General features: G+C 43.5%; 1 protein-coding gene across 15 annotated transcripts in view; it reads right to left on the bottom strand.

Annotated features, from left to right (window-relative positions):
• Positions 1 to 21,326, bottom strand: part of PLEKHA6 (pleckstrin homology domain containing A6) — a 216,325-nt gene that overhangs the window by 16,272 nt on the left and 178,727 nt on the right. For all 15 annotated transcript variants that reach the window (XM_081009980.1, XM_081009994.1, XM_081009988.1 and 12 more), the window contains 8 exons: positions 20,533 to 20,682; positions 19,377 to 19,472; positions 14,435 to 14,546; positions 13,687 to 13,826; positions 11,014 to 11,163; positions 8,153 to 8,282; positions 7,017 to 7,126; positions 1,041 to 1,226 (listed from right to left, as the gene is read on the bottom strand). In XM_081009980.1, coding sequence (XP_080866106.1) covers positions 1,041 to 1,226; positions 7,017 to 7,126; positions 8,153 to 8,282; positions 11,014 to 11,163; positions 13,687 to 13,826; positions 14,435 to 14,546; positions 19,377 to 19,472; positions 20,533 to 20,682 — 1,074 coding nt within the window. The remainder of the gene's footprint in view (positions 1 to 1,040; positions 1,227 to 7,016; positions 7,127 to 8,152; positions 8,283 to 11,013; positions 11,164 to 13,686; positions 13,827 to 14,434; positions 14,547 to 19,376; positions 19,473 to 20,532; positions 20,683 to 21,326) is intronic.

Genomic DNA, 21,326 nt, shown 5'->3' with positions numbered 1-21,326 from the left:
ATTTCATTCCTTGCACGTTGCCTCCACCGTTTTCTCACCTGCCACACTCTAAGGCAGCCTTCCTTTGGTCATGCTGCCTGGGTCCAATGGGAATTGTCACCCAAAAGGTCAGTAAGAAGGCCTCCATGCTGGGAAAGCCATTTCCGCCCTACGGAGGAGGTGGGGTTGTGGGCCCTCCCACCCTATAAGGTTTACGTTCTTTGACCTTGCTATGGACCTTCACTGTTGAGGGGCCTGGTAGGAATTTTTTCCACTTGGCAAATTGGCACCAGCCACTTGGTTTTTCACCTACCTCATAGCAAATCGTCACAGTTTTCTGGGTATTGGCGGTTAGGCATTGGTATTGTTCTGTAGATGGAAGAGGAGAGGTAGCACCATCACCTGCCCCACATATTGAAGGGTAGTCCGATAAAGGATTCCGGGGGGTGTGGCCCTGTCCAAAGCCTGGGGAGGTGAGGGCCTAAGGCACACTCCCCTGGTGGTTAACCCTTCCCGGACTTCAAGCGGACGGGCTGAAGTTGGATATAGTCTGTTAGGACCAATGCCTAAGCCAATACCGCTCATCACCTGTAACCAATAAAGTTGTGGCCTTATTTAGCCCATTAACCTTAATAATTGTGTCATGTGTCATTATATTCACTGGTGGTGGCGGGAACTTGCCACGCAAAGGGCAGCTCTGTGGTCTTGCTCTCAAAGGTGGCAACTTTGTGTTGTGGGCTGCCTTATACCAGGTGGACAGACTCACATGGCTGAATCATCTCTACCATTGTTGTGCAATTTTAGGTGCTGAGCCAAAACATTTTCATTTACCTGGGTCTTGGGAGAGTAGTTCATTATGTCAGTGGGCTTTCGGGGGGGTAAGTGGGGGGGTAGGGGTAGGATTTGTTCTCTGATATACATTTTCAGATGAGTATTTTGTTTATTGCTGCATATCTGGTTTTAATGTCTTTGTAATTTATACAGTACTTTTATTCTGCAAGTCACTTTGAGACACCTTAGTGCAAAAATGTAATTAATAAACAACAACAGGGATACATTACCACTTTGTAAGAGGCAGGTGCTTTAGAGAGAAGGCTGTCTGCCTGTTGCTGATTGGCTGGAAGCTGCAAGCTCCGCCTCTTCTCCTTCATAGAACCACTTTGGTGGCGCTTCATGCGATCAATCTGCTCCTCTACGCTCATCTTTGCCTTCATTTCATTCGAAAATACTGCACTCTTTGGCCTGTCCTGGGGAGACACACACACAGCAGCCTCGTGGTTATATATAGCGATGGGAAGAAGCTGGTTTATCTTGAGCAGGAAAATGCCCTGCTCAAAAAGCTCCCCTGAATTTCCCAATGTTACTATTCATAGAGCTATACATAACCTTTTTGGTTTCTGTTGTGAGGAGAAGAAGGGGACCACTTGAGACATCAGGAGAGAAATACGCAAACATAGAAAGCTGCCTTATGCAGAGTCAAGCCATTGGTCCATGCCTGCATACACACCATAAGCTTGCAGAACATGACTTCCCACAAAGGATCCTGGGAACTGTAGTATCTTATGGGTGCTGGGAATAGTGGCGCTGTGAGGGGTCTACAACACCCAGAGTTGTTTGGAGGAAGCAATGTGATTTAAATGTATGGTGCATATTCAACCCTAGCTGAATATTATCTATACATTAATTGGCAGTGACTCTCCAGGATTTCATACAGGGATCTCTCTCCATCCTACCTGGAGATGCTGGGGATTGAATCAGCAATGCTGTAACACCGAGCTATTATGGCCCTTCAAGATGGAGAGCCAAGGGATGGACAGCCACTAGGCAAAACAGTTTGGGGGAGACAGGACGGGCAAAGTGAGTCTGAGAGATGGTGATTCTGAAAGGGGTGACAGATTTGGGAGGAGAAAAGAGGAAGCAATTTAACAATCCATTGGCTGCACTCTGCAGCTGCGAGTTTACTGTTGCTTGTGCATTTTTTGGGGACAGAACGGCAGTTACTGAGTGAAAAGAAAGGAAAAAAGACAGATGCTGACCAACTTCAGCACCCTAGGGGAGAGTTTCCAGAGCACTGCAAGAGAAAGTTAAATGCTGGGTAGAGAGGGAACCTTCTTCTCTGAAGCCAAAATGACATGAACAAGAATTGACCAAATATGGGTAACTAGAGGAATGGCACCAAAGACAAGAAAAGTGGAAATTTGTCCAAAAACCTGCTCCGACCATAATGCCATGAAGATGGAGATGAAACTAACACCAACTGGCTCTTTCAGATGGAGGATGAATGACACCTTATTTAGAGATGGAGATGTGATTAAGAAGGCCCAAAAAACCTTGAGAGACTATTTCGAGACAAACATGAACACTAATGTTGAAAAAAGAGTAATCTGGGACGCAAGCAAAGCGGTTATGAGAGGGTTCTTGATACAACAGAATGCAATAAAGAAGAGAATCCAAAATGAGAAGAAAGATAAAATTTTGGAGAAAATAAAGGAAAGTGAGAAGAAATTGAGAGCAAAACCAAAGTCGCAAGAGTTCTTGAGAGAAATAAAGTTATATCAAGTACAATATATGAAAATGATGAATCAGGAAATAGAATGGAAAATTAAACAAATGAGACAAAAGACATTTGAGTCGGCTAATAAATGTGGAAAATTGTTGGCCTGGCAAATGAAAAAAAGACAAAAACTAAACACTATTATAAATCTAGAAGTGGAAGGAAAGAACATACAGAACCCAGTCGAGATTAGAAACTGTTTCCAGAGGTCCTTTAAACAATTATATACACAAGGGCCACAGAAAGAAATTGATATAGATCGATTTTTGAAAATAAATGGATTACAAAAAAATCTCTCAAGAAAATAAATTAATGTTGAATTATAAAATAACTGAACAGTAGGTAGAAGGTGCCATTCAGAATATGCAATTAGGTAAATCTCCAGGACCGGATGGATTGACTTCTAGATACTACAGATCTTTAAAAGAATGGTTGGTACAACCTTTAAAGGAAGTCTGTAATGAAATATTGGATGGGAAAAGGGCACCAGAGTCGTGGAAGGAAGCGTATATCACACTTATACCGAAAACAGAGACTGAAAAGACGCAACTCAAGAACTACCGCCCCATATCACTGCTCAATGTGGATTATAAAATCTTTGCAGATATTTTGGCTAAAAAAAGTGCTAGTGGAAGAGATTCATAAAGACCAAGCATGCTTTCTCCCGGGTAGACACTTGTCTGATAATATGAGAAATATAATTAATATTTTAGAAAAATTACAAGTGAATATTAATACCAAGGCAGTTTTGATATTTGTGGATGCTGAGAAAGCTTTTGACAACATTTCTTGGAGTTTTATGAAGAAGAACCTACAGGGGATGGGGGTAGGTCAAGGCTTTGGAAATGGTATAAGTGCAATTTATTCAGAACAAAAGACTAAATTAATTGTCAATAACGTGGTGATGGAGGAATTCAAGATAGAAAAAGGGACACGACAAGGTTGCCCAATCTCCCCATTGCTTTTTATATCGGTCCTGGAGGTCCTGTTGAATATGATTAGAAGGGACCAATTGGTTAAAGGTATACAAGTCGGAGCTAAACAGTACAAATTGAGAGCATTTGCAGATGACTTAGTATTGACATTACAGGAGCCAGAATCTAGTACTAAAAGAGTTTTGGAACTGATTCAAGAATTTGGTCAGGTTGCGGGATTTAAACTGAATAAGTTAAAAACAAAGGTCTTAGAGAAAAATTTAACAGCGATTGAGAGAGAGGTTTCAGAATGAGACAGGTTTAACAGTGGTTAAGAAAGTGAAATACCTGGGGATTAACATGACAGCTAAAAATGGGAATTTATTTAAAGACAATTATGAAAAATGCTGGACTGAAGTGAAAAAAGATTTAGAAATTTGGTCAAATTTGAAGCTTTCACTGCTAGGCCGTATTGCTGCGATAAAAATGAATGTATTGCCTAGAATGTTGTTTTTGTTTCAAACATTGCAAATTTTGGACAAAATGGATTGCTTCAAGAAGTGGCAGAGAGATATTTCTAGATTTGTCTGGCAGGGCAAGAAGCCTAGAATAAAATTTAAAATACTAACGGATGCAAAGGAAAGAGGTGGATTTGCCCTGCCAGACCTTAAACTTTATTATGAATCAGCAGCTTTTTGCTGGCTGAAAGAGTGGCTACTTCTTGAAAACACAGACATTTTGGATTTAGAAGGTTTTAATAATGTATTTGGATGGCATGCATATTTGTGGTATGATAAGGTCAAAGTACATAAAGCATTTAAAAATCATATTGTCAGGAAAGCATTGTTTAATGTCTGGATAAGATACAAGGACCTACTTGAAAATAAAACCCCCCAGGTGGTTGTCACCGTTGGAAGCAAAGGCTCTGTAAAAGCTCAATATGGAGGCCAAATGGCCGAAATATTGGGAAATTTTGGAACAAGAGGGAGATAAATTGAAACTGCAGAGTTTTGAAAAACTAAAAAATAAAGTGCGAGATTGGCTTCATTATTATCAGATAATGGAGGCATATAATTTGGATGAGAAAATTGGCTTCCAGGTGGAAAAATCAAAATTGGAAACAGAACTGTTAGATTCCAAAACCAAGATTTTGTCAAAGATGTATAACTTGCTGTTGAAATGGAACACTCAGGATGAAACAGTGAAATCTGCTATGATTAAATGGGCACAAGATGTTGGACATAACATAATGATGGCTGACTGGGAACAGTTATGGACCACAGGTATGAAGTTCACGGCATGTAATGCCTTAAGAGAGAATATTATGAAAATGATTTACAGGTGGTACATGACACCAGTCAAGCTTGCAAAAATCATTTGCCCGATAATAAATGTTGGAAATGTAAAGAAACTGAAGGTACATTCTTTCACCTTTGGTGGACGTGCCCAAGGATTAAGGCTTTCTGGGAGATGATCTATAATGAAATGAAAAAGGTATTTAAATATACCTTCCTGAAGAAACCAGAGGCCTTTATGCTGGGCATAGTCGGCCAATTGGTGCCAAAGAGGGACAGAACTTTCTTTATGTATGCCACAACAGCAGCAAGAATTCTTATTGCAAAGTACTGGAAGACACAAGATTTACCCACTCTGGTAGAATGGCAGATGAAGGTGATGGACTATATGGAACTGGCGAAAATGACGGGCAGAATCCGAGACCAGGGAGAAGAGTTGGTGGAAGAAGATTGGAAGAAATTTAAAGACTATCTACAGAAATACTGCAAAATTAATGAATGTTAGAATGATGTTGGATTGAAGTTAAATGGTTTCTAGCAGCAATGTTATAAAGGAATATGTAAAAATGGATTGTTAACAGGTGATAATCTAAAGTTACAATATATTAAGATAAAAGATTAAGATAGAATCAAAGAGGGAAAGGATTTGCTGAATTAACTAATTTGAACTGGAATACAAAAAAGGGAGGTGTGAGGAGGTCGGGGAAACAAGCAAATGAAAGATAAGATATGGAAAGACTAATCTGTTTTTTAACTGTTTTTATTTTGTATTTTGTATTTTCATTTTCTCTTTTTTTTCTTTCTTTTTTCGCTTATTTTTGTAATATGTTGAAACTTTAATAAATATCTTATAAAAAAAAAAGAGAGAAAGTTAAATGCTAATCTAGTTAAGCCCCAGTGCTCTTTCCTGGCAACACTATCTTCGGAATAAAAGAGGAGAGTTGGTGTAATTCAGTGGCCAAGGGCAGAAGGGCTGTGGCTCAGTGGTGCAGAATCTGCTTTCTCTCTGCCCTCTAGCCCTTATTTGCAATAAGGGGGATCATAGCAACATTGACCTACCTCATAGGGTTGTCGTAAAGATGGTAGGAATTGTGTATACAAACTCCTTTCAATGTTCAAAAAGCAATACAGTAGAACTTTGATTGTCAAACACTTCGGAAGTCAAACGTTTCAGCTTTTGAATGCCAACAACCTGGAAGCGAATGCTTCCGTTTTCAAACATGCCTCGGAAGTCGAATGGCTTCTGAGGCATGTTTCTCCATTTTTTCAATGGATCTTGCTAATCAGCAATTGTGCCTCAGTTGTCGAATGTTTTGGAAGTCTAACGGTCTTCTGGAACTGATTACGTTCAACAACCAAGGTTCCACTGTATATCCTTGACTGGTATTCCTCCCCTCTGAATATTAAAGTTCTCTTGCCATCTATGCAGAGGAGGGGTGCCTTGCTTTGTGGGCTCGGTGCCCAATGCCGCATGCCCACTGGCTCTGCTTCTGCCCTCTTTGCATTAGGCAAACTTCTGAGGTAGACGCCAGCTGTGCTTGCAAAGTCTCCTCCTCACAATCAGAAGACCTGTGTGATCATACAGAGGAACGGACACAATGACATCTAGCTTACCTTTAGAGCTTTGCTCATAGTGCAGAGGTGGGGCAGGTAGATCTTTTCCAGCCTCTGGGGTCCATTTTGTGTTGGTTTTTAAAAAACATATACTTGGTTGTTCTTGTGCTGCTTTTTAAAATTATTCTAGCTGCTTTTAAGGATATGTCAGTAAATTGTCTTGGGACATATATGTGGAAGGCGATTCACAAGTGAATAGATAATACCAATCTTTTTATGAGCTTTTTGCTGCCATTCCCAAACTTTTGCAACTTTTCCAAAACATGAGCAGAGGTGAAAGAGCTGTGATTAGGATCTCCTCTCCAGCTACTAACAGGAACAGCACCAGGACTTGTCTAGTACGTGTCTCTTCCCCCAGGGTGTGTCTATGCGTGTGTGAGTGTTCGAGATTTACATCAAGGAAAAGGCATGGGGTGTGTGGAGAGAAAGGCTAAACACCCTCTCTCAAAATTGCCATGCCCCTTCGAAGCAGCCCCAAGGTGTTCTAACTAGTAAAATGAAACAAAAAAGGAAGGAGACTATAACCTGAGATCTTCTTAAATTCCCCTCCCACCCTCCTGCTCCTTTCCCATCTTAGCAAGCTGCATAACCCTCTCTGTATCGCCTCAATCCCTCTGATGGTAATTATAATTAGGAAAAGATGACAGAATTTGATCTTACCCGGGCATTCAGCCCATTGGCTAAGTTGCTGGCACCCCTCCGCACCACACCTGACATGGGGATGGTGTCGTCATCCATGGGTGATTTGGTCCTTGGGGGAACAATGCCAACTGGGAGAATGCAGAGGAGGGAGAAAGGTGTTTCATCAGCAAGAAGCAAAAAGTCAAGTTTCCGGCAATGGCAATAGGTATGGACAGACATAACCATGTTTTCTTTATTTGGGACACCATAGCCCTTTGATTGCAAGGAGAGATGGCTTCCCACACCCACCCAAAGATTAAAAAACCTACATTATTTTCAGATACCAAGTGGCTGGAACAGCAGGATTTGACAACCACAACTGTCACTGAAAATGCTGCTTCTAAGTATTTTTTATGCCACTTTTCAGTTGCATACAGCTACACACAAGGCAGTTTACAATCAGAACACTGTACACAACAACTAGTTTTATTGAAATTAAACAGAAGTGTAAGAGACTTGTATCTAGAGATCAAGCAAGCCCATAGGCCCATTACATCTTTAATAGTTTTGTAGATATGGAAGTTTGGACAGGTGCAGCTTGTCATATCATAGGACCAGTGGGGTGAGCCAAGCTGCACCTGTCGAAATTCCTTCTTCCAAACAACCGAAGATGCAGGAGCCTTGTCCCACACTGCATCTGGTCATCTCCGTGGGAAAGAGCAGAAGAGTGCTAATGGTGTTGACCAGACATCTGTGTCCTTCCAGATTTCAACAGCAGCCTGCACTAGAAATGTACTGCTGTAGTGAAGCTGCTTTTGCATCTATTAACACTAAATTGCCATCATTCCTAAGCCCATCTTAATGGACCATAATGGAAATGGAAGCTTTATTTTTTGAATATACTTCCTCCTTGAGTCCCATTAAAAACAAAAGAGGAGTCTTGCTGGATCAGACCAAAAGTCCACCCACTCTGGCATTCTGCTTCCCACAGTTGACAACCAGATGCCCACAAGGAAGTCCACAAGCAGGCCATAAGGGCAACAATATGGAGCAGATCTATCCATACAATCCATCTGCAAGTCAGGAGGACTACTAAATAAACAGGTTGTCTGAGGGAGTCCTAAACAGTAAGCCAAATCAGATCCCCTCCTAGGATGCACATTGTTTACCAGTACCTTTGTTGAGAGCAACTTGCTTATCAGCATCCGGGTCTTGCCTTGTCTGCAAGAGACCAGCCTCCACAGCAGAATTTGAGGCTGACGTCCGGTGATGGTCCTTCTTGATCTGCTCAAAGCTGGACTTGGACTGTGGGGGCAAATACAATTCCCTGTGAGGAACTGCAAGGGAAGCTGAAGAGAGGTCCTGTCTCCAAACAGCTGCCACTTTCCTTAACTACACAGGATTTCAGACACAGACAAACACACATGCCAAAAATGAACAGAAATGCCCACACAGAAACAGTGAAAGGAAGCAGTAATCAGAAGAAGCACCTTTGCCCCCTGCCCATCATTCAAAAATGACCCTGAGGAGTGTCCAATGCCCAAGAACCAATCAGCTGGAGAAAATGGGGCAAATTCATGCTCAACTCAAATTTGAAGAACCAAAAGCAAATCAAAGGTGTGGTGGTTCAGAGCACACTGTATCCAAAGCACAGGCATTTGGGAGCAAAGATCCGTGGATTTTTTGTGCTTCTATCTCAAAATAGTGGTGCTTAACACAGTCCCAGCCTTCCAGAGTCTTTCTTATCTGTGGATAAGATTTCCACTGTCGTTGCTGTTTTGTTCAATTGAAAGGCAAGCCTGTATGAGCCAACAGTCCAAGTAGAAATGGTACCAACAGCTTAGGTACAAGGTTTGTCTCCATCCCATCTACTCCTGTTGCTAGCAGGATGCAGACATTTTGGATATAAGTACTGGTGAATGAAGCCAATTACATAAGCTGCCGTCACCACTCCACTGAATTGGAGACTCAAAACCATACAAGAGCAACAGAGCTTTGGAAAATAATTGTCCCCTTGATCAGAAAATATGCAACAGCTTGAAGAGGTGTTTCCCCACCCCCACCCCTTCCTCTGGGAAAGATGGGCATTTTAACATTGGCAACGAAACCTCCCCAAGTCCCTCTCCTTCTGCTTCATCTCAAGAGCATCTCTGTGGGCAATCTCTGCTATTAACACAGATGACTATCACAGGGGATGAATGCAGGGAAGGGAAAGGACAACAGAAGTAAAACCACAGCGAGGAATGGCAGAATGAGCCAGAGCAGTTGCAACCATTATATTGGTCCCTTCCATCAAACAGCCTTTCTGTCAGCCTGGGCATTTTATGTACATCATAATGAACTCTGTATGTGGGCCTCTGCTACAACATAAACACCCAGAATAAAAGGTATGAGTCTCTGTGCATCTTGTGCTGAACTTCTAGGCAGTAAAATGTTTGAGGGTTCTATTTCAATCTGGTCCAGAGTGAACATTTGACTCACTTCTCTCTTGTATCACAATAGCATCCAATTCTTGATAAGTTCATAGGAATGACTTAATCCTATAATGGCAACTTTATCCATGGTCACCAGTAAGGCATGTTTTAAAACTTAACTTTTGAGGTTAGTTTTATTACTATGAATGGGAGGGAAATGCTTTGGGTTTGGAAAAAAAAAAGTGCCAGACTTTTAGAAAATAAAACAACCACCTTAATCCCTCACTTTAATTCCTTAATTCTTTATATGGCCTTGCCCTAAACTTTGCTGCTGCTATCTGACTTTTGGGACGTGCAAAACCTGTGAAATTCCACTTGGGGAAAAGCAAAGGCAGCTTTGAAGCGAGAGCAGCAGAAGGCTTGGAGGTTTTCTTCCCCCACCTACTTTGCAACTGACCTATAATGGTTGCTTCCCCCCAACCAGCTCTTATGAGATCCCAATGGCATGATATCCCCTCTCAACATGGGAGACGAAAAACCAGCTCAGCAGCTTTAAAACATTTCCACTACCTTCATGGGGTTTAACACGGATCAGATTCTGCTTGGTGGAGATGTGAAACCTTTGCAGATATTAATCCAAGTTTACCTTACAAACTAAGTAGAGAGTTACTCTCTGAGGAACGTGTCATTGTTCATGATATTCTTGTGGACTGATGTGTTTTGTATATCACTTTCCCACTGGGCAAAGAGGCCCACAAGCCACAGGATACTTGGCTATCAGTATAAATATAGGCCACAATCAATTGCAGCCACAGAATTGCAATCTAAGGCTGGAGGCAGACAGTCATTTTTGAGAGAGATGAAGGGAGTCTGACAAAGGCATTGCTTTGCATGTACATTTAATAGTTCTTTTGTCTCATTATTGCCACTGGTCAAAAAGGTTTCACAGGTTTTTGAGTTGTTTCAAAAACCCACAAAACCACTTCACCAAAAGCAAACACCAGTTAAGGAAGCACACCAAGCAGCAATTTCTCTTTCAAGATGGCTTCAGCTCTCTGAAGAAAAGAAAAGAAAAAATATTGTGTGTCTCCAGCCTAAGTCTCTGATTTGAAATCTGTGTCCCACTCTTGCCTTCTGTTCTCATCCATGATTAGGGTATATCACAACCTGCCATTGAGAGGATGTAGCTTCGGACATTCTCAAAAAGGCAAATTGCCCCAAAGGCTGTTTGGCAGATGACATTTTTCATACCTAGGCAAAATCTACACGTAGGAAAAATATCATGTAATGGGCTTCAGGGAGCATAGGTTGCTTGAGAAAGATGACTGGCTCACCATCCGGCTAGGAGCAGCTGGTGGGGAGAGGTGGTAGTGCTGTGGTCCTGGTCTCTGGGCACCAGTCCCATTACCATGTACCAGGATGGTGAAAGGGTTGGGCAGTGTGGGTTCACCAGCACTGCACTGCCTAACCCTAGCCCTGCACTGTTACAGGACACAACAATGACACAGCATGGCTCCTCCCCACAAGCTGCTCCCGCACCTGGCTCCACATCCCTCCCCAGTTCCAGGTGAGTGTGGCAAAGGATAGAGCATGCCTCCAGCTCTCAAACTCCATTTTGATACCTGTCCCCTCTTCGCCTCGCTGCTTTGCTGCCAGGAAGGGGAGTTAGGATACGGCCAGAGGCGGCTTTCGGTAGGGAGCGGAGGGACAGTCGGAGGAGATTCCAAGGGCACATATGATTTGGGGAGGGGAGGTCGAGGTGGACCGGGCTCCTGAAGTGGAGAGGAAGCCGAGAAGTGTTAGGAGTAAGAGCAGAGAAACTGTGAAAAGGGGAAGGAAAAGAGAATTAGTGAGACAAAGACTCCAACAGAGACAGGTGTTACACCCAGGACAGGGCACAGCTGCAACCGAGCACCCAGGAGCCCCGACGCCAAATGGCCGGCCTCTCTCTTCATGCTGGGCAACCCAACATCAAGCCACGCAAGCCTGGGATGAGCCTGGTGTTACTGAACCAAAGGCGCAAACTGCGAGGGGATTTTCAGCCGCTTCCAAAATATCTGCCATTTCAAAAAATCAGAATGCATCTCTTTCAAGGCACATTGTCCAAAATGCAGATATTTTATGATCCTTGCAGTCTGCTGCTTGCCCCACAATGTGAACTTATATCTATAGACACAACTGCTGTAGGTTTGAATGACCCAATGGTGATTGCATACGTGCTGAAATCCCAAGGTTTCGGGAACACAGAAAATGATACCCCCCAAAACATGCATGGGGGTGGAACATGAGTGGGTCTGGGGTTGATGGTTGATTTGGGGCAGAAATTTAGGTTCAATGACAGATGGAGCCAGAGTGACCAAAAAATAAAGATGCCCATCCATCGGCTATTTCCCTCATTGCATTTGGTCATTTGTACAAGTTGGAATACGATATGCCAGTATTTGCAATGCCTTTTATAGGCATGGAAGTAGCATAGGAAGTACCATATATAATTGTCCAATGCCTTTTGGCCCAATCTATTGGATCAGACTTCTATTTAGGCAGAGGTTGTAGCAGTAAAAGAAGTTGCTAATCTCCCACCAACTCATAACTACTGAAACTGAATCATTCCAAAGTTTTAGGGTGCTTGAAGTATCCCAGCCTAAGGTGCATGTCAGCTGCTGTCATATCTGAGCACCTTGCCATTTTTATGTGCATCACGTGAAGACCAATTCACATTGCATCCTAAGGCAGCTATCTCTACATGGAGAGCTGCTTGTGTAGCAGCTTTTCTCTATGCTATCAATCTTTAAAATAGTTGCTGATGTGGCATTGAGATGAATGGCTCACAAAGGCTGTGCCCACATTATTTCCCCCCACCCAAAAAACACACACAATAGGAGCAATTTCACCAGGAAAATATAATGCTGCTCTATACCGAATCAGACCGTCGGTCATTCTAGCTCAATATTGGTAGCAGCTTTCGAGGGTTTCAGACAGGAGTTCTTGCCAGCCCTTCCTGGTGATGCCAGGGCTTGAACCTGGGACTTTGTGAATGCCAAGCAGATTCTCTATCAATGAGCTATAGCCCTTGCCTAATGCTCTGCAATGATACCAGCAATGATTCAGGATTAGTAACTCGATAAGTGAGCAGACATAATGGAAGAAGGGAGGGAGTCTTGTTGCAGAGTAAAAAGCCTTCAAATAATTATCCTAATTACTCATTGCCGCAGTTTCCCAAATAAAAGCCAGCGGAGCAGTGAAAGTGGCTATATCATCTATCGCATAATTCAGTCTACTTGAGGGGTTGTCTTACCCCTATGTGTCCACCTGACTGCTTTGATCTGCATAAAGGCCACTTTTATAAGTGTCACATAACAGGTATTTTGCTCTTGCAAAGAACTGGTCCTTTAGAGCGGCAGTGCCTACTTTCTGCAGTGGGCAAGAACGCCTGTGGTACTGTATTCAGCACCAGCTTAAACCTTTTTTTGTTTAGGCAAGTCTGCCTCGACGTGTGCACACTGCATTGTGCACATTTGTTTCAACACTACTGATTTTATCTATATTTTGATCTATTTTACGTCAGTTAGTTTTACAGTTTGGTTTTAGTAGTATTTTCTTATGTATATTTTAAATTGTGTTATGTAAACCGCTTAGAGATTTTTGTTGATTAAGCAATATACAAATCCTGTTAAATAAATAAGTATAGTGATCAGCTTTGGGTCTTTTGATTCTAAAGGATTTTTTTTAAAAAAAGGTGAGCACAAGCACAAATTGTGTTAAATTTTAATGGGTGCTGCAGGTGATTGGCCTGCTGTATCAGAGTGCCAGTTACCTGGAATCTATACTTCAAGTTGCCAATCCCTTTGCTGAATACTTATAGTATTGAAACTAGAAGGATCAACACAGCTACAGGAATATCAAATGAGTAAGGTTAGCGCTACCCTGCTCTACCAACCTTTTCTTTATCTCCCCTCCTATTGCATATCTTGGTCTAGAACTACTATTCCAACTGGGAGCAGGGGGACTGGAAGTCTGGAAGCACCCAGAGTTTCAAGGTGTTTAAGCCAATATTACGATCTTTAAATGGTTGGGTCTATTGCCAGGGCCCCTTCGATTTTCCTCTGAAAAAAATGTATTGCAGCCCCCATCACCCATGCCAGAGCAAGGCCTGGGTTGCCACCTACTGGTGGAACGATAATCCTGGAAACAGAAGTGTTACGAGAGCATCTTGGCCACGACTGGGAACACTTCCCCCTCTCCCATTTTGCTGCATCTTCATTCAGGCTGCCCTGGGCAATGATAAATTTGCTCACCTCGTTGCTGCCTTGCTTAGTAGGGGAGCTCTGGGATCCCGACACAAGAGAGAAAGGGCTCAGGGGACTGGTGAGGCTGGCTGAGCTCAAAGGGCTGGCTGGGCTGTTGGAGCTGTAGGTTCCTGATGGGCCAAGGGATACTGCGGAAAAATAAGACGGAAAAGGTAAGCCATTCATGCAAACCAACTGATGGATGGATCAGCAGGAAAGGGACCACCTAGAGAGGCCAACGGAAAGTGTGTGTGGGGTGGAGGGAGGAACTGAACCTTCCTTGACAGATCTGAAAACAAAGGAAAGTACCCTTTAAAAAGTTATGATGGTATTGGTCCTGATATAGGTCTTGTGCCAACTCCAGACTGATGCAGAGACTGTTCTGCCCTCCTGCACCTATGTCCTGGTTGTCATGCTGTGGGCAAATGGACTGGTGTGGTTTATGGCACAGGGAGCTGTAGGGTCCCTTCCAACTTTATGATTCTACGAAACTCTTCCTGATGCACAGCCAATTACACAGCAATCTACCATTAGTTCCTGATCTATCTTCTGCTTACCCCTGGTCTAAACGACAGTGCCACTCTTCAAATAGATTGCGATAAATGACACTCCTATCCTGGTAGCAAAACATTTCCAGGTGGCATATAGCAAATTTTGGGTGTACGCATTGTGGAAGGAGGGGCAGATATTGAGATAACAAGCCAATACTTCTGCCTGCGACGCCAAAGAGCCTGCAAATGAAAGGCGTTGCACTTACCCCTATGCTTTGCTGTGTCTGTGCCCCGAGATGGGTTGTTCTTCCTCAGCCCCTCCATCACATCCTGGATCCGCCAGATCTCCTTCTGGATTTGCCGGTTGAGCATTTCATTCTGAAAGGGTCAAAGCACCCAAAATAATAGTAAGTAAACTAGTACTGCTTCCTGAACTTGATCCTTGGGGGGGGGGGCGTAGCTTATCAGTAGAGCATCTGCTTTGCATGCAAGAAGGTCCCAAATTCAATCCTTGCAGTCTTCAGGTTGGGCTGGGGACTACCCCTGTCTGAAAACCTGGATTGCTGCTTCCAGTCACTGCAAGCAACTCCGAGGTAGCTGGAGCCATGATCTGTCTTAGTACAAGGCAGTTTCCTATGTTTCTATTTCTTTTAGGTAAAAACTGTACGTTCCCCTTTATATAAGAGGTGGCTAACCTTATGTTGTTGGACTAGAACTCCCATCATCCCTAACCACTGGCTATGCTGTCTGGGGCTGATGAGTCCTGGAGTCCAACAACCAGGGGCAAATCTACTATGAAACGAATGAAACTTAGGCTTCAGGGCCCCTAATCCCAGAAGGGCCCCAGAAGCAATTTAATCCACATTGCTTAAAATTTGTGAGCCACATTGATCTGAGTCAAATTGATTACTTTTTTGTTGTATATATTTCCCCCCAGATTTAGGTCCACCACTGCCAACGAAAGGAGGAGGGCCACAGATTAGCTATCCCTGATTGACACTTCTACGTATACAGCTAGAACTCTGCAATGGGAAAAGCAGCTGGAGGAAGGGAGATTTAAGTACCCACTCAATTTCTCTTGGCAAAAATTGCCACTTTTACAAGCTTCCGTAATCCCAAAGAGATCTTTTTCTCCAAGCTTAGCCTAGCTTCTGCAGAAGGCACACTTTGCTATGGCAACCCTGGGCAACTGCTCCTCTTATCAAGGAAGCCGATGAGCAGCCTATAATCAGAAGTTTGTACAGTTTCAAACAAGAGTGCAAATTGAAAAATCACTGTGAAGAAACAAGCTATCAGAACACTGATATAATCATCCAGGCAGTTGTGAATGTTTATATCTGAGTTCGAAGAGCGCTCCAAGACCTGGCCCCCTAATTGTCCCTGATTGCAGAACTGCATAGAGAACTATAACATGTGAAGCAGCAATAATGCACTACATATATTCTGCTCTGGGTTCTACAAGTGCAGCAACACTTTTTGGAACAGCTGCAATCACAGCAGAGTGTATCCATGTAGCTCCAGTTCACTGCCTGCTCACACATTACATTTCCCCAGGCCCAGGGACAACTGAGATGCAGAAAAAGAAAGCAGCCAGCTGGCATGCAAGGATCAGCCCAGAGTGCTTTAGAAATCAGTTGTGAGGTTTATGAAAACAATGCAACTGGCCCAGAATCCCTATTTCCCACCCCTTAAAAAATTGGGATGTTGCTTAGCACCCCAGGGACAGAAGTTACATACTGAAGACTCTTGTCTTAGTGATTCTGTGAGTGCAAAAACCGGTTCAAAATGTTGATTGTTGGAAACTGCTGCTTTCTTTTTTCCTTCTTAAAGCAAACAAGTTTCAAGCTCAGGATATGGAAATGGCTCAGACCTATGCATTTGCATGTACAACCAGCATCAGTGCTGAGAGTGCATGTCTCGCAAGAATACCTTGCCACTCCACCATGTGTTTCTAGTCTCATATATTCACCTGCCTATATCTGTTTTCCTGCCACATCGCAATTTCTGCCCCAGTACGACAAATTTTCCATAAACTCACAGACTCAAGTAGTAAAGTTTGAGCAAACTACACTAAATTGCTACGATTGTGCAAGTAGTTTTAAAAACAGTGTTTGCGGTCCTTCCCCTTTTTAGCACAGCACAGTCCATAACACAGAGGATACACACAGACATTTTTTTGCTTTCCTGTTCCACTTTTCATGAGAATCTGTGCAGATGTAGCTTTTGCACACACCTGGGAGATGACCTGCTCACCCAACTCTCAGCCATAAATATTCTGATCTTATTATTCCATTGAAGCACAGAGATTACAGTTCAAATCAGGATGATGAATCGGATCAGATTGGAAATGTGTGCGCGGATAAACCAGAAACGAAATGGTTACCGCAGGAGTTTAAAACCCATTGTAATTACTCAGTGAACAAGGCTGCATACAAGCACAGGCTTATCACTTAAAACATGAGAACAGGCCGAGCACATCATCCTTCCAGCTAAAGCACAGACATCGCCTGCTCTTCCTACCATTACAATCAATTAGTTCCATCAGGAGCTAGCAAAGCTCCTGCTTTCCCTTTGAAAGAACCACTCACAAACATCCTGGCCTGGATATTTATGCCACTTTGGAACAGATGCTGGATGTTCTCCAGCTGTGGAGGGCTGCAGACTCCAGGACTGCAAGCAGGGCATACTGCGAGAGCCACCCCCTGCTCTATCACAACATCTCTCCCTCCCTCTGGAGCTGTTCCAGAATTAATTACTCTCAGGCAGGACACAAACAGCAATAAATTGCTAGGCACACAACAGACCCTCTTCAATGAAGAGTGATCTGTTTTATAACACTCTGGGATGCGAACTTCTGGAATAAATGAAGTGAAAGAAGTGATTTCATGCTATGATTACGTTTTAGTGTTTTAATATGGTTTGTTGTAACTTACTTGTTCAAACCTGCTTTGAGTTCTTTTTTCGTGGGGGGGGGGGGAAGGATGCAGGATATAATTTAGGGGAGGATGGAAGGAGTGTGTGTGGGTGGCGGAACAGTCACAGGCGATCCAGTAATGGATTCCTACACCATCTTGGCTAGTTTGCCCTTAACCTTGCAATCGCAAGCATTTTTTAGAAGTCTCACTAAACTAAATGGGACTTACTTCAGAGTATATGGGATCCTTAAAAGTGGGTCATCTGCCAAAGGAAATGGTGAACAGTCCTTACCTGCCTGTTGTACTTCAGATATGCATGTGGCTAGCTGCAGATCATGGAGAAGACTTCTAGCCTAGCTGTCTGCTCTAGTGGAATTACTAATTTTGCACGTGGAAGGAAATTTTGATGCATACATAAGTTTCAAACAAGCCATTTCCTCTGCGCATACCTGTGTGAAGCCTGTACCACATGCTCAACTCAGTGTTTGAATTCACCCTGATGGTGGCATCTTCCACACATGATTCTGTGGTGATGCTTCCTAGGGTCAAGGCAAGCATCCTCTTCCCCAAAAGTACTCCTGCAATTAAGTGAACTCTGGCCACATCTGCCAGAGCAGGAACACTGAACCCTTTGCTTTTTAGACAAGGACCAATAGAAGGCCTGTCGACTCAACTCCCACATTCCTCACACCATTTGAGTGTGTGCTGGGGGATGACAACAGAGGGTTAAGAGCTGTTTGTTTCCACTTCCGCACCTTTGCAAATAAATACTAAGAACAGAAGGTTTTCTATTTGCACTGAACGCGCGCACACACAGAGACAGAGTTTCACAGAAATCTGGTAGGTGCTTAAATGTGTGGAGTCTGGAGACTAAGCGGACCTCAGAGCAAGGAAGGAAAACAATGCCTTCATTCAGCGTGGCAGCGAGAAGGTCAAGTGTCGTTTACATCGGAAGGGAAGCAAGGATTAGACATCATTACTCTATCTGGTGTCAATGACACGGACAACATCAGCAAGCCAACCTCTGTGCCTGCTTTCTGCTTCAGCGTCTCCCATATCTCACCATCTGCCTTTTCAGAATGACAGCAGAGGGACTTGCATAGCAAGAGGGGTGGGAAGCTGGATTGGGCAACATTGGCCCCCTGTTTACAAGGCTTCTAAGGATAATTAAGCACTACTGTGAAGCTGCTTCTGGCAGGTCATCAGTGAGATGCATCCCAGCACCAGCAATTTTCTTTCCAGCTAATTCCAAACAAAGAGGTAATGGAGCCCATGGAACTGAAGAACAGACTACAACCCCATAATATGTCTACGTAATTTCTTGGCTGCTTTAAAATGCGGAATTACAGAAGAAAGGGTCAGAGATGCCTAGCAGAAGTTGCATAAATCCAGAGTTGGTAGGGTATAGTTAAGAAGATGGACCCTAGTTTGGGGAAATATAAGGCTCTACGTTAAGAAAACCCAATCAAAAATCTCCCAAAGCAAACACTGGGAGCAATGACAACTAAATACAAATGTGGGGCTTCTGTATTAACAACTACTGTAGGAGAGATCAAAATTGTCTGCACTGGAGTCTCTCTTAACATATTTCCACATAGGACTTCCACACCAGTAGTTATATGAAAGTTTGCACATGGGTCCATTAAATACCACATGCCAGCTCTTCACATAATTATTTTGTGCATGCATAATAGGTGTGACTGGTCATGGTAGTAGTGCACAGTATTTTAGGTGCACATACATGCATAATGCTTAAAATCTGGCTCTGATGTTTTTACTTGCATCTAGGAAAAGCAGCCCAGTCCAATAGTCCAATAGTATTTCTTAAGGATGGATGTGTGAGAATGATGGCTTAATTATGTGAAATGATAACTGTACAGTGGTACCTCGGTTTACGAACTTAATCCGTTCCGGAAGTCCATTCTTAAACCGAAACCATTCTTAAACCGAGGCACGCTTTCCCTAATGAGGCCTCCTGCCGCCGGTGCTCTTCCACCATTTGGATTCCGTTCTCAGACCGAGGTAAAGTTTGCAAACTGGGACATTACTTCCAGGTTAAACAGAGTTTGTAAACCAAATCGTTCTTAAACAGGACTGTTCTTAAACTGAGGTACCACTGAACTGAATACAGGTGGTTTTATTCTTTTGTTTACAACTTTATAAGAAGAGAACCATGATCAAATCTGTCTATCAACAAATGCTTAGACATCCCCACAGGTCTGTGCTCAGTTTTGCTCTGGATTCTCTAGCATTTTCCTTAAACGCAGGTGGTCTGGAGGTTTCGTTCTCTCACCTGGATGTCCAAGTTCAGTTGTTCCCACAGGTCATCATGCAAGGCTGACACCTCACCCTCCAGGTTCTCATATTCTATGGTGCTGTTGGCCAAAGCCTGTGGGGATTTGCAAACAGTCCCATCAAGATACCAACACACTCACTTGCAATCTCCTCTCCATGTCCCTGGAGTGCAGAGGTACTAAGTAATATTAAAAACGCTAACTAACTACCGAACCATCCATTTGGATGCCAGCCCAGCCTGGCTGTGCACCACAGTACAGAGTAAATCTTCACCTAGGAGGCGATAGCTGCATTGGTAGAAACTGTTGTCTTCCAAATAGCTTCTTTGGAGGACAAAGATCACCCTTGTATGCTTCCCATGCTAGCATTTAATTGCTGCATTCTGGAAGACACAAACTGGCATGATATTTGTGCGCTGGGGGAAGCTAATGGACATACAATGAGAACAGAAAAGAGGACTTCACTCAAAGTGAAATGAACAGGAGGTTTTCCCCAGTTCTCCCCATGTGTTTTGCACAGAGCAAACTCACAGCATGCACTCATGAACCAGAGGGGTTCAATTTGGGTGCTATTGCACCTTCTCATTGGGCTGAAAGAAGCTTTCTTCTCTCTCACTCTCTCTTCCTTTTTTTTTTAAATAAGAGAAAAAGGAAATGAAACAGAGAGACAAAAGAAAGATTTATTGTGCAATGCCAAGCCCACAAAGCATTCCTCTCTTCATCCCCAGGTTTCCCCTGACACATGCAGCACCAGCGTTGGCAATGCAACAAGAGCAGGCAGCCCATGCAGGCTCAGCTCAGCTGGAGACACAGGCTCCACTGATGCAGCTCGTGCTGCTGCAGAAGCATTAAATACTGTAGGGCAAAGCCCATGTAGAGCCAGAAGAGAGGGCAGCCTTTGCACTATTCTGCCATGCAGGCTGCACACAAACCATAGGCTGGGCTGTGCTCTCTGCTCCATTTAACAGCAAGCTTATTGGGCACAGCTGAGCATGGTAGTGGCAGTGCATGTCTGGATGGGTCAAATATACTTGATCAACAGGGACCAAGTATGTATTTTCCCTCCACCACCTCCACCACCATTGTTCTTGATCCCTGAAGGCTCCTGAGTGTCTGGGATTTCTGCAAAAATAAACAGGGCATTTTCTTTATTACCGTGCTGGCTTGGGACAGCTCCACCCGAATATTGATCAACTGGTTCTGGAGGGATTCCTTCTTGTGCAGCAGTTTTTCAGGGTAGGCTGGTTGGCTCCCAAACATCTCTAGCTCCTGGTGTGTCCCCATCAATGCACTCTCCAGACTTTCCTAAGTGAAGAGAAGAGTAAGGAATTTTTTTTTTTAAGCTGATGGTTAGGAAGCAATCTGGAACTCAGCAGACTAGGGTATAGTTAAAATTCTTTTTCTGGCCTTGGGCATTCAGCCTTTCTGGGTCTTATTTCTAAAACCATCAATTGTTCTGAAGGACAAAGCATTATTGCAACTGAACTGGGTTGAAGGCTATAAAGTTCAGGTGCAGGCTGAGTTGGACTTGCTCATCTGCCTGAATATCTAGACATGTCTTCTTCCACAGCATTCAGAGATGTAGGTCACTTGGTCACTCCCCCCCCCAATAACCTCCACCACTGGTGCAACATACTGGTGTTGCATGAAGACATTTTCCTGAAATTTCTTTCTGCCTGTGCAATAGGACTTCCTCTCCCACTTCTCTCCTCATGTGCCTGCCCCCAGACCTGCTCTGCAGGGTTGGGGGGAAAGCAGATTTGGGGAGGCACACAGGAAGAAGAGAGGTACAGCAGAAGTCCTTGTACCAACGGGATGACTTTGTTGGATACAGCCCTCTATGAGCAATACTCCTGCTACAAAGGCCACTTTTAGCATCTCTGCCTCCTATTTCGGGGAAACTGGAAACATTTGCCACAAAAATAACAACCTCTTGATGATGCCCACAG

The sequence above is a fragment of the Podarcis pityusensis genome, assembly GCF_964106645.2.
Source record: "Podarcis pityusensis genome assembly, chromosome: 6".
In the NCBI taxonomy this organism is placed as follows: domain Eukaryota; kingdom Metazoa; phylum Chordata; class Lepidosauria; order Squamata; family Lacertidae; genus Podarcis; species Podarcis pityusensis.
Note: the sequence above shows the minus strand (reverse complement) of the source record. Positions and strands in the feature narration are given on the sequence as shown.